Source organism: Lissotriton vulgaris, chromosome 5 (assembly GCF_964263255.1).
Source record: "Lissotriton vulgaris chromosome 5, aLisVul1.2, whole genome shotgun sequence".
NCBI classification, from domain to species: domain Eukaryota; kingdom Metazoa; phylum Chordata; class Amphibia; order Caudata; family Salamandridae; genus Lissotriton; species Lissotriton vulgaris.
Window position 1 is genome coordinate 1,287,374,638 of NC_141693.1, and position 13,198 is coordinate 1,287,387,835.

The following is a 13,198-nucleotide window of genomic DNA, read 5'->3' on the forward strand; positions in this document are numbered from 1 at the left end:
CACAGAGCGAACCTAAATTGCATCCACCATCTTTCAAGGCAAGCCACAGTACCCTCTGGATTGATTTCTCCTTGTTGCCTTTCTCTCATTTACCCTCATCCATGTAAAATGCAGGAATAGTTCTATCTGCATTGACACTCTAAAAAATGGACCCTTAAGACAACCAGTTGCATCAGTTTCAGATTACCTGCTCATGGTTACTGATTATGCTTCTTCTCTATCTTGTTCCAGAATTTGTTTCTAATTAGCAGTACTCTATTGACTCTATGGTTCAGCTCGTCCACGTTCAATGTCCTGCAGCTTGGAGGGGTTTTCCTGCTAATCAAATTTTTTCCACTTCCAATCACAGGTCTGCCTAGTGGGGTAACCTAGACGTGTTGACCTGGAGTCCGAGTTTAGCACTAGGAGTGGCAAGCCCTACCTCTACTCCAAAAAGACCATCAAGTCATAACCTAAGAAATCTGCCCTTGTGGATGGCAGAACATAGGCTCCAGCTTGTGTAAAGGCAATACACAATGTTTTACTATTTTCACTGTAGTGTGTATGTCTATTCTAAGTCTCCACTATGTAACAGCAAAATCATGTGATGTACTTGTGCCCAGCGCTAGTTCAACAAAATGTATCCTTGGTTTTCCCAAACACAACAAATATCACTAGGTCAACTGTTGGCTGTACCTGGTCAAAATCCATTCAGTTCATCAATACGCTTAGCTTCCTCAACCTGTGGTCATAAATCTGTCTCAGCTGAAACATATCTGCCTTGTAGCCTCAACATCTCTGGGACAAGAACCGCACATAAAGGAACAGACTTTGAGAATAAACTTAAGCAACCTTTACACATTAGTTAAATTTCATAACAAGGGATACAGTGTAGCTTTGAAATAGAGACAGAATAATAAGGCGGTTGGGGAGGTGTAAGGAGAGCTCCAGGACATGTATATAAACCTGCTGTTTGTGCAGAATTTGGTTCTGTAGCGGTAATGCTCTCATTAAGTCTGATTTGGATACATTTAACCTCTGAGAGTGCTTGTCTTCTTTTGGGGAGCTATGGCTACTGTGCTACACATTATCGCAAGGCACTGCCTTAAAAAAATTCCAGCGAGACCATTGAAGAACGCTGAACTCACTCTTTAATCAACCTGCTGAATTCCGATTTTGAACACTCCCATACAGACAATGCAGACCAAGTCTGAGACTAGGCTTGATAAGTTTGCACTGCCAAATGCATCCAGCCACTGATCAAGTATAGAATTTCTTGACAAAAGTCAAGACCCAGTAATTTAACACTACATGTTCAAATCTTGACAACTGTCATCAATAGTTCACGGATATGTAATGAGGATCTTTGGATCATCCATTGGCAGGGTTCCCTAAACAAAAGTTCAAAAGTAATCCTCAGAAATTAAAAGATTTTCTAGCCATGTACCACTTTAATTTCATGTTTATGGATCTGAAATATGGACAGTTGGATTCTTAATAAGGAACATGATTGGAAAACCCTTTGCTTGGGCCACTTCTCTTGTTGTCTAAGGCAGTCCACTTCTGGGTAATTGGGCAGCCTTTATTACTGAACTCGGGACTGTTTTTGATCTCCAAGATCACACATTTTCTGCCCAGGATGAGATTCTGGAGTTTAATCAAGTATCCTTAGATCTTCAATCTTTTGTAGCTAAATTCAGGGCATTAGCTTAAGAAGTTGAAAGGTCAGATTCAGCTTTTTCACCCTGTTTCAGATTGGGTTTTGAGATTAATTAAAGGGCCACCCTACTTGCATAGCCCATTGACCCACTTTCCATGAGCTGTTGATATTAACCACTCAGATTGATCATCGCCTTCGAAAGAGAAAGATGGAATGCAGGAATCTAGTTTATAAACCAACCTAAGACCAAGCTCCCAACACAGGGACCAAGCTCCCAAAGCAGTTGAGTCCAGGGAAGAGCCAATGCAAGTTGGTTTAACGAGGGGTACAATATCTGAAGAGGAAATGACCCACTTTAGGAAACTAGGCTTATGCCTTTACTGTGGACAAAGAGGTAATCCTTTGGACTCTTGCCCTACCCGACATCCACTTTTTAAAAAAAAAACTCTGAAAAATTAATCGCTCACCCTTTCTGCAGGGAAAGGTGATGAACCATTTTTCCTATACAGACACTGCCACAATCCATTAATCAGGCTTGCTCTATCTTCTTAAGAGGAGAACTTAAGTTTAGTAAGAATTCTTGTACCATATCGGTTTTGATTGATTGTGGAGCCTCTAACTGTTCAGGGCTTTCAATGGGCAAAAGAAAATAATTGTACCCTTATGAAGAAGGAGAGTCCAATCACAATAGAAGCAGTGGCTGGAATCTCAATTTCGTCTTGATTAGTAACTGAACAAACTGAAGAAGTCCAGTTATGTATAGCTGCTCATCATGAGTACATCGGTTTTTACCTTATTTCTATCCCTCGCTACCGGTTATCTTGATATCATGGCTCACCAAATATAACCTGTTATCAACTGGACAGCCAAGATCGTATTCTTGGGGTAAGAATGCTGCATGATGAATTGTTCTCCATATCATACTAGTTCTCCACAATAATCCTTGAGTCAATACACAGACAAGTAGAATCCATTGCTCAGATATCCTGATTTCCCAAGGAGTATCCTGAGTTCCTGGAATTGTTTGATGACCCTGAAAATGAAAAAGAACTTCCTCCACACAGACCTTTTGACCACACTATCAATTTAATTCCTGGGGCGGTGTCTTTGTTTGTTTGTGTTATTTCTCAGACACTGTTGGAATGAGCAGCACTGAGGGTCTACTTCAGGGGTCTCCAACCAGTAGCTCGTGAGCTACTGTAGCTCTCCAGCTACCTTAAAGTAGCTCACCTGTGTGCAGACCAGCTTATTAAATTAGAATGTTTTTGCTTGGTTGAAGTATTATACATATAAGAAATTGGAATTATACAGCATTAATAATATTAGTAGCTGTCAATGCGTTTCATTGAACATATGTAGATCTCAGTACAGAGACGGCTGGGGACTCCTGGCTCCTTGGATGACAAATTGAAGAATGGTCTGATATTCACTTCTAAATATCTCCTGCTTGAGATTATTTGTTTTTGATTCATTAAATGGGGCCCACTGAACTGTGTGGACTATTGGGGTCTAAAACAGGATCAAGGATCACTATCGCTTGCGCTCAATAGCTGTTATCTTGGAAGTGATAGAAGTTGCTGTAATTTTTCCAAAATTAAATTTAAGAGGGCCTTATCATCTATAGAGGGTGAAAGCTGGTAATGAGGGGATGAAAGGCTTCCAAAACCCTTTAGGATATTTGGATTAGAGGGTAATGGCATTATGTCTTTGTGAAGCCCTGGCATATAATGCTACAGAACATGACTCCCAAGTTAAAGGAGGTCTCTATTTCCTTCAACTAAACAGATTACTTGGAAAACCCCAAAAGTGTGTTTTCAGTGCAACAGCTGATGTCAAAAACAGTTGCTTTGATGAAAATAATGAATCAGGATTTTAAGTTAGGTAACCCCTGGTGGGTGTATCACCCTGATTCTTTGCAACATACTTGCCATGACTAGATTTGGAACAACCTTTCGATTCATTTTTTTTCTCATAACAAGCACAATGAAATGGTTTTCTGTGGAAATTGTGTAAACTCATTCCCTGATCAATCAATAGTTTCCCTCTAATTGATACTAGACCCGATGCCTAAAAAAGAGAACAAGCTGGCCTTTGGATAAATCGTTGCTTTCAGATCAGATCTGGTTGGAGGAGATGAGGGACTTCATAAAGGATTTTTTAAATAAATGGCAATACCGTCACCGATTTTATAGTTTGGGGAGCATTCAAAGCTTCTTTAAGTGACAGGTCATAGGTTATAAAGCCACGCTTAATAAGTTACGACTATGTGGAGCAGAGTAGGCACTTTAAGCAGTAGTTGATATTACTGTCAAATAATTTATGGGTTGTAAGGTAGACCGACAGCCCTAGCAGAGCACTTAAAAATAGAAGGAGCAGCTAGAAAAGCAAAACAAGATCTTATAGATTTCTCTTTATTAGAAGAAATTTCGAAGGACAGAGCATTTCAGCAAACATTACTTGAAAAAATTAATTACATGTTTTTGTTTTAAAACCTTACTTTTCTCATTCATATAAGAAACGATTTCCACCACCTTCCTTGGTTGATGGTCAACAGGAATTAAAAGTGGATGAAATATGTGATTCCGGCCTTAGAAGAGGGAAATTAAAATTCCTAATAGACTGGAAGGTTTATCACCCATGTGATCATTTCTGGGAGCCAGCTGCAGCTGTAAATGTCCTGATTCTTAAAAGATAATTTTTCAGGAAACATCCTAACAAACACAGAACTTCTAGAGGGAGATTGAGTATCAGGTCTCAATGGGGGCCGAGGCACACAGCAGCACAGCAAAGCCTCTCCAACTGAGCTCCAACCTCCATCGACAATTCAGAGCGCTTGCTTGAGAAAATAACCTACCGGCCTGGGCCGTCTCCTGTTGCCCTGTTGATCTATGATGCGCAAGAGGAACTGGTACTTTATGAGCTGCAATCTAATCTGGCTTGTGCAGCGTCTCTGTAACACAGTGCGCGTCTAGTTCATGTTGCTTTATAATCCAGAGCAGGATTTTTGGGATGGATGAGTTCCTTCTTTTTGCCCTTCTCTTTCCCCACAACAGTCCAGATATAATAGAAGAATAGTACTTCCTGGTCATAGGTATCTTCCTCCTGCATTGACACTACAAAAAAGAGCCAGATCAGAAACCAGTTGTGTTGAAATCGCTCCCGTTTTGGATTGTTTGCTCCTGGTTCTTGCTTGGGGTTCTTCTCCATTTTGTTTGAGTATTTTCTCTGCTTCGCTGTTTTTTCTTGCTTGCATTGTTCAGCTCATCCATGTACATTGGTCTTCAGCTTGAAGAGGTCATATATTTTCCCTTTCCAAACTACGATCTTCTTTGTAAAGTAAATTAGTCTTGTTGCCCTGGAGTCTCAGCTTACTACGAGGAGCAGCGGGTACTACCTTTACTCCCAGAAAACCATCAAGTTGTCACCTGGAAGAACGGTCCTTGACATCTATTATACAATATATGGAAGGATTACAATTACCATTTTCCTTTCCCTAAAACCCATCCTGTACTTTACGTTGGCCACTGCTCAGTCACAGAGCCAACTCAGTAAAATGCAGTATAGACTGAAAGCCATGGACCTTCAAACATTTCAATCTTGGTACTCTTATTTGACCAAAATCATGTTCTCCTGATGCATATATCCCCTTACGTGCTGTTGATTCAGAATGTCAAAAGCGATTGGCTGTCAAAAAGTAAAAGTGTCTTTATCTGGTGTTCAAATATATTGGCAATGAATTGTGGTGGTGATGTATAGATGGTCTAACTGAAAATGAACTCTATATATCCTTGCTTTCTCAATTTCTTTGATCCAGATTTTCTAGCTGTAGCCATTTTGAATTATAGTTTTGGAATTTATCATATCTGCTAGATGTATGTATTCAATACCAAGTTTCTGAGAACAACATTTTGTTAACAGCATAACAGCAGCCAGTGTAGTTTTCTAATGAAATATTGTCTCAAGTGTTGTGCTTATTTACTTGGATCTCTCTCACACACCTCTATCAGCACACATTTATTTATTTTCTTGAGCCTCTTACTTGTATGTGAGGTTTAGGTCATGCACCATATTAGTGTCCATTTCTGTGAACTTCAAATTGGACAAAATGCTGTAGACAAGACTAGTAATGCGTACAGTGGTAACAATGTCTTATTTTCTGCTGCATATACATTTCACTGTGTCCCCGATTCTTATTGGCCTCTCCATGACCTTATTTATTTTTTTGGTCACATATAGTCCAAAAACATGATAACCCCAAGACCATCAACCTCTTTAATAGCCTTCAAAGATCAATTCTCATGGCATACAGGTGTACAGACTGTGTCCTAAAAGTTCATGACTCAAACTCACAAGAGGTGTGACCAGGAAGAAACAGAGAAGAATGGACATTTTGAGCTTTTAGAGGTGAATGCACTTTGTAGTTTGACAAAGGAAAGGTACAATTGTATGAGTACAATCCATGCTCCTACTAGCTATTGCCTTACAATTCAGGTCGAGTTCAGTTGAGAAGACATCTGCATCCTCCACCTTAACCTGGTACCGGCCCACATCCTGGGGATTCACATCAAGTATAGTAAAAATGTAGCGTTTCCCAATCTGGCGCAGATAAGGGCTTTTCTTTGTGTCAAATCCATAGCGGAGCAGTTCACCATCCTGAAGAATAGAGACAAGCATTATTCTCAGTAAGATGCATTTTTCTAGCAAATCAATGCATTCTGGACATATTTTGCAGGGAGTTTGGCCACAGACAAAAATACTGCAACCTATTACATGCACAAACTTAAGTAGTCCGTCTTCATTTACAGTCCTCAAATAAGTGTGGACTATTTTGGATAGTTCCTCGTTAGTCATGTGGTGTTCTTTTACTGAAAAGTTTACGAATGTGTCCTCAAAATGTTCAAATAAATTCTTATTGTTTAGCAACCTTACAAAACTTCTTCTTCAATTATAACAGCACCAAGAAAATAACTGGAATTTTATGAAAATAACTACGTTAGATCTTTTTTAAACAACATCTTGCAAAACGGCCTAGCGTGGGTACAAATGCAAGTGAAAATGCCTTGGATTAGAAAGCACCATGAACTAGACGTGCACTGTGTTACAGAGACGCTGCACAAGCCAGATCAGATTGCAGCTCATAATGTACCAGTTCCTCTAGTGCATCATATATCAACAGGGCAACAGGAGGCGGCCCAGGCCGGTACGTTATTTTCTCAAGCAAGCGCTCAGAAATGTCGATGGAGGTTGGAGCTCAGTTGGAGAGGCTTCGCTGTTCTGCTGTGCGCCTCAGCACCCCTTGAGACCTGATACTCAATCTCCCTCTAGAAGTTCTGTGTTTGTTAGGATGTTTCCTGAAAAATTATCTTTTAAGAATCAGAACATTGGCAGCTGCAGCTGGCTCCAGAAATGATTACATGGGTGATAAACCTTCCAGCCTATTAGGAATTTTAATTTCCCTCTTCTAAGGCCGAAATCACATATTTCATTCACTTCTAATTCCTGTTGACCATCAACCAAGGAAGGTGGTGGAAATCGTTTCTTATATGAACAAGAAAAGTAAGGTTTTAAAACAAAAACATGAAATTATATTTTTCAAGTAATGCTTGCTGTAATGCTCTGTCCTTCGAAATTTCTAATACTAAAAAGAAATCTATAAGATCTTGCTCTGCTTTTCTAGCTGCTCCTTCTTTTTAAGTGCTCTGCTAGGGCGGTAGGTCTACCCTTACTACCCATAAATTATTTGACAGTATTATCAACTACTGCTTAAAGTGCCTACTCTGCTCTACAGAGTTGTAACTTATTTGGCGTGGCTTTATAACCTATGACCTGTCACTTAAAGGAGCTTTGAATGCTTCCCAAACCATAAAATCGTTGACGGTATTGACATTTATTTAAAAAAATCCTTTATGAAGCCCCTCATCTCCTCCAACCAGATCTGATCTGAAAGCAACGATTTAACCAGGTGAACAGCCATGACAATTCGGGGATTATCCCGCAATGCCATTACAACGCAGGGATTACAACGAAAGTCGTTACAACGACTTTCGCTGGAGGGCGCTGTTGGATAGGGAATAGTTTAATTTTCTATCCAACACCTTCCCTACTGTCAACGTGGGCTGGAGTTGGAATATAAAATTAAACTATTCCACTATCCAGCGCCTTCCAGCGAAAGTCGTTGTAACGACCCCGTGTTGTAATGGCATGAGGGGTAAACGCCCGCGTTGTAAGGCCATACAACCTTTATTCAAATGCCACCTTGGTCTCTTTTTTACCTCCCAATAGTCATCTATACAGTATACCTTTAAAACGTTATACCCTTTTGCTTAGGGTATTCATTTGAATCTGAGGTTTCATTTGGGTTGAGGCACTGGTTTTCATGTATTTGATTTGGTGTGTCAAGTCACAGTTTTATGAGATTTATTGAAAGGCCTCCTCAATGAAAAGTTCCAAAGAACTGAGTTAAAAAGAGACCAGCGTTATTTACATGCACTTCAAGTGGGGACAAGGCAAAATAGACAAAATGTCTCCTCACAAGTAAAGTTGGATTTTTTTTTTAAAACCCTTTCATTTACCTTGTATAAGAAGATTCTGCAATTGGGATCTTTAAGTTCTAGCTCAAGCTCGAAAACGCCATTTCCCTCGGGGGTTACTTTCATGTGCTTCAGGTTGGATACAGAAGTGACGTACTAGAAATGATACAGAGCACAGAATCACATTTACTGAAAGCAACAATGGACAAAGGCATTAGAATCTTGCAAACTGTAGTTACTTTTTTAACAATTATTGAAAGCTTTATTAAAATCAATAACAATTTCCAATGCATATTACTGATTGCTCCAACAAACATAATATCTTCACAAACATAGATAGATTATCGTAAAACACTGAAGGAGCAAGAACAATAGTTAACTGAAAAAACTGATGCCATGTTGCTAAATAACTTAGCGACCTTAGAGTAGTTGAGGCAAACACAGACTTGCAATACTTAATTGTTTGAAGCAACTGTAAAAGGGCATTAAGAACTAAAGAAAAACCTAATGTACCATGAGTTGACCATGGACCCTATTCACAAAGGTAAATTTACATGTGCAGATTTACTAATCTGTTTATTTGCTTAAGCTCCCAGGAGTAAGACTACACTCTTTCACTATTCACCATTTCAAAGTGTAGATTTACACCAAAGTGTAAGCCTTCAGGCTGTCAACCCATAAAATCAGACACTGGAAATATCGAAGACAGAATTCATGAGTGTAAATGTACCACTGTAAACATTTCCCATATACCCCCTCCCTGAGCCACATTAGGCTTCGGGGACCCTATCCCCCAGGGACTTGTATATTTTAAAGTGGAGAGGGGCTAAATGGCCCCCCTCCCCAAGGCTCATTAGGTCCTGATGACCCCATCCACCTAGGGGCTATTTATTTATTTTTAAATAGGAGGGGGGTATGCTGCCCCCCTCCCCTAGTCTCTTAAGGCGCTTGGGACCCCATCCCCCAGGGCCTCTTTTTATTAAAAGGGAGGGGAGCAGCGTGGCCCTCTCCCTAAGCCTTATCAGGTCATGTGGACGCCATCCCCCAGCGCTGTTTCATTTACATAAAGGGGAGGGGGCTGTGTGGCCTCCCTCCTAAAATTAAAGGGGAGGGTGCCACGTGGACCCCATCCCTGAGGCCCTGCATAATTAAAAGTGGGTGTCATGGTACCCACCATACATTTGTTGGGAGGCACAATGTAAGCCCCAAGGCAGCCGCTTCCCTAGCCAGCTCCCCACATGCAGTGGGAGCTGGCTTTCCTCTCACCCAGAGGGAACCGCTTCTAATGCTCCTCCCTTCAGGTTCAATATTTTGATATGTTTCTCTGCCTGTATCACTGCTGGCAGGGTAACAGATCAAACATCTGCTCCTTGCTGGTGAGAGCATTTTTAGCGTTGTAGGGATAATATATGGTCTCCATTTTAGTTTTTTGATTTTAACTTAGCATCTTTTTGAGATGATGGATTGCCCCTGTTTTTCATTAATACGAGAATGTGCCATGCATGCATTTATTTTTAGTAGACGTTGTTCTACAGTCTGACCCGTTAGTCATACAACAAAACACATATCAGAACGTGATGTCCTTGTTATTATGTGTTCGTAGGAGACTATCCATTCAAACTAAGTAATATTCTTATTCTGTGTCTGTAGCAGAATGTGATACAACTGGTGTTTTATCATTTAAATTGTCCCTTTGTGGAAATGGGTGAGAGGCACTTCATACCAGAGTTATCAAAACTGCTGCAGAGAGATGCAAATAAGATTTAGCCATTCATCCTAAGAAGGAAGATAGCTGCGCAAATAGAGAGGTGTGTAGGCTTTCACATTCAGATGGCATGCATTCGTTAATGCACTGAGGCCGACTTCATGAGACATAACACAACGGTATGGGGTGAAATCATTCAAACTAGGTTTGGCAGAAGGATACTTCGAATATGCTCTCATTAGAGTAGAAGTATTATTGATAGATAGGAGTAACATTAGGAACACATAGCATGGTTGAACTGTTTGTGTTTTTCACCATTCTAGTAATGCTTATAACAATGATGTGTTTCATAGGTCCAATAGTAGCTATTCACATTTCATTTACAAGGAAAATACCTTTTCAAAAACCATTTGATAATGCATTATCATTTTTTTGTAACACTTTGGGTAAGCAAAGGTGACAAACAAAAGGATTAGATCTGTTTGCACTATTCCTTGGGAATCAGAGTGGTTATATTTGAGCATTTTGAGGGCACCTAACGTTGTTTTTTTTTTTTTGTGAAATATATTTTTATTGCAGGAATCAGCAAAATGTTACATATATGACCAGCATCATAAATCCAATAAAATCAATGAACTGCATCCCACCCACCCCCCGCAGCATGTTTTCATATACAATCATTCAGCCCACAGTCCAAAGGTCGGGCGACAAAATCCAGTGGGGGCTCAGAAGGAAAGCAAAGCTGGTCCGGATGAGCCACTGTCCGTCATCTGCTTTTCTAAACAAGCCCTCAAAACCCAAAAGAAAGTCCCTCCCACAAAACACTAAATTACAAAGAAATCCCTCCCCAACCCAACCCCGCCATCAGTGTATGGTAGCAGCCGCAGTAGGATTCATGAGAGGACCCAAGAGGAGCGTATCAGAAACAGAAAACGCAATCGCCTATCGGGACTCGGGGCGCGCTGCATTCTCGCTATCAGAGTCGCTGGGGGCGCAATAGTCCCTGAGGGCCTGCACTAGTGTCTCCCATTCTAGCGCTGCCTCCTGTGCTTTTTCGTTACGCTGTCTCCCAGCCAGTTGGTATCTCAGCGTGCTTTCTCCCGCCGCCCACTTCAAGAGTTCACTGTGCCACCTGCTCCCAGTCGGACCAGCTCGTGCCTTCCAGTTCCTGGTCACCTCTCGTTTGGCCAAGAGAAGCCCCAAATCAATAAATTTACTGGAAATTTTGTTTTTGGGGGTATGTGGAAACCAATGCAAAAGTCCCACCGCCGCATCGACTGCTAGGGGTCTCCCCGTCACCTCCGTCAGGGTCTTCCCCACTTCCACCCAGTAGGAGGACAAACCCGGGCAGGCCCACAACATATGGAGGAGGTCTGCCTCCGGCGCCGGGCATCTGGGGCAGGTTGCCGAGCCCGTGGCGAAGTACTGTTGGATTTTCGCCGGGGTCAGGTATGCCCGATGGAGTATATAATAGTGGACCAACTGAAAACGGGCGTGGCGCGTCCCCTTCCAAGCTCGCCGCACAAGTTGAGACCAGGTCGCTTCCGGGATCTCCTTGCCTATGTCTGCCTCCCAACGGGCCCTCAGGGTCGTAAGGGGGGTCAGCCCTTCATTGATCAATCTACCGTAGAGGCAAGTGACCGCCTTCACCGTGCCCGCAGACATCATGACGTATTGGCACACCGGAGACGTAGGAGGTTCCTCCTGTCCGCCTTTCCAGTGCGCCTGGATCGCTCGGACCAGGGCCGAGTGCAATAGGAAGTCTCCGCGGGGAATCTCGAAGCGGTCAATGAGCTCCTGAAAGGGCAAGAGTACCCCAGCCTCATAAAGATCCCCCACCAACTGCAACCCCGTGTCCTCCCAGTCCGCCAATCGTGACCAATCACCGCCATGGGGCAAGGCCGTCAACATCCCTAATGGTATTTCAGGCGCATACGGTATTCGCAATTGGCCCCGGGCGTGGGCCCGGTTCCAACACAGGCGAAAGGTCTTCTCCTCCAGCGTCAGGTCTTGCAAGGTCAAACGTTGGCGTAGAGCTATGAAGGATAGGACATGCCTGGCCATCCCTATACCTCTCCTGTCCTCCGGGCCTCGGAATTCCCTGGCAATCTCCTGGGTGAAGGTCTGGAGCTGCGCCGCCAGATAGTATTTCTCAAAATCCGGCACCGCGAGCCCACCCTCGGCTTTCGGCCTCATCAGGGTTTTAAGGGCCACTCTTCGGCGGCCCGAGCCCCAGAGGAATCCGACTACCATCGACCGTAGGAGCCTAAATGTGGCTGGCGGGACCCAAACCGGTAGCGCCCGGAAATAATACAGCAGCCGGGGAAGAGCCACCATTTTGAGGAGAGCGACCCGTCCCGCCAACGAAAGTGGTAGCGTAGCCCAGAAGTCCATATTACCCCGTAGCGCTCGACTGCATCTGGTAATGTTTCCGTCCAGGAGGTCAGATGGGTCATGATAGATATACACTCCCAGGTACCTGAAGCAGTCAGGTTCCCATCTAATCTCTCTATGGAGGACTGGACTAGGGGTGCCTCTGCGAACCGGGAAAAGGCATGTCTTAGCCCAATTCACCCGTAGGCCCGAGACCTCCCCAAACGCCGTGAGCGCCGTCTCAGCTCCATGTAGGGCTACGACTGGGTCCTCAAGGAAGAGCAACAGGTCGTCGGCATATAACGAAATGTGGTGCTGGCCCGAAGGTGTCCAGAAGCCATTGTAATGAGCCCCCGATCGGAGTAGCAGTGCGAGAGGCTCCACCGCCAGCGCGAAGAGAAGTGGGGATAACGAGCAGCCCTGTCTCGTGCCTCTTTCTACCGGGTACTGTGAGGAAATTAACGGACCCGCCCGAACCCTGGCCGATACGGAGGTATATAAGACCGTGGTCCACCTGATGAAACCCTCGCCGAGGCCGAACCGCCGCAACACAGTGTGCAGGTAGTCCCATTTCAGGCTATCAAACGCCTTCTCTAAGTCCACCGATAGGACCACCGGGCACGAAGCATCCGCAAGCGGTTCACCCAGCAAGCGGAACAACCTACGGATGTTCATTGTCGTGTTGCGCTTGGGGATGAACCCAGCCTGGTCTTCATGTACCAGGGAGCTCATGTGGCCCAGCAGTCTCGAGGCCAAGATGCTGCTCAGAATCTTATAATCGACCGTCAGCATCGATAAGGGACGGTAGGACGCCGGATCGGTTGAGTCCCGACCCGGCTTGAGGAGGGGAACCACCAGGGCCTCGCGCATCGAGCCGGGTAGTCGGCCAAGCCTCTTCGCCTCTCTATATACGATCACCAGTCTCGGAGCTAGGAGGTCGGCATAGGCCGC

At 43.5% G+C, this 13,198-nt stretch overlaps 1 protein-coding gene across 1 annotated transcript in view; it reads right to left on the reverse strand.

Annotated features, from left to right (window-relative positions):
- Nucleotides 1-13,198, reverse strand: part of IGFN1 (immunoglobulin like and fibronectin type III domain containing 1) — a 343,105-nt gene that overhangs the window by 232,546 nt on the left and 97,361 nt on the right. Inside the window, exons 8-9 of the mRNA XM_086923163.1 lie at nucleotides 8,212-8,325; nucleotides 6,124-6,292 (exon numbers count right to left, since the gene is read on the reverse strand). Of these exons, the coding sequence (XP_086779289.1) occupies nucleotides 6,124-6,292; nucleotides 8,212-8,325 (283 nt within the window). The remainder of the gene's footprint in view (nucleotides 1-6,123; nucleotides 6,293-8,211; nucleotides 8,326-13,198) is intronic.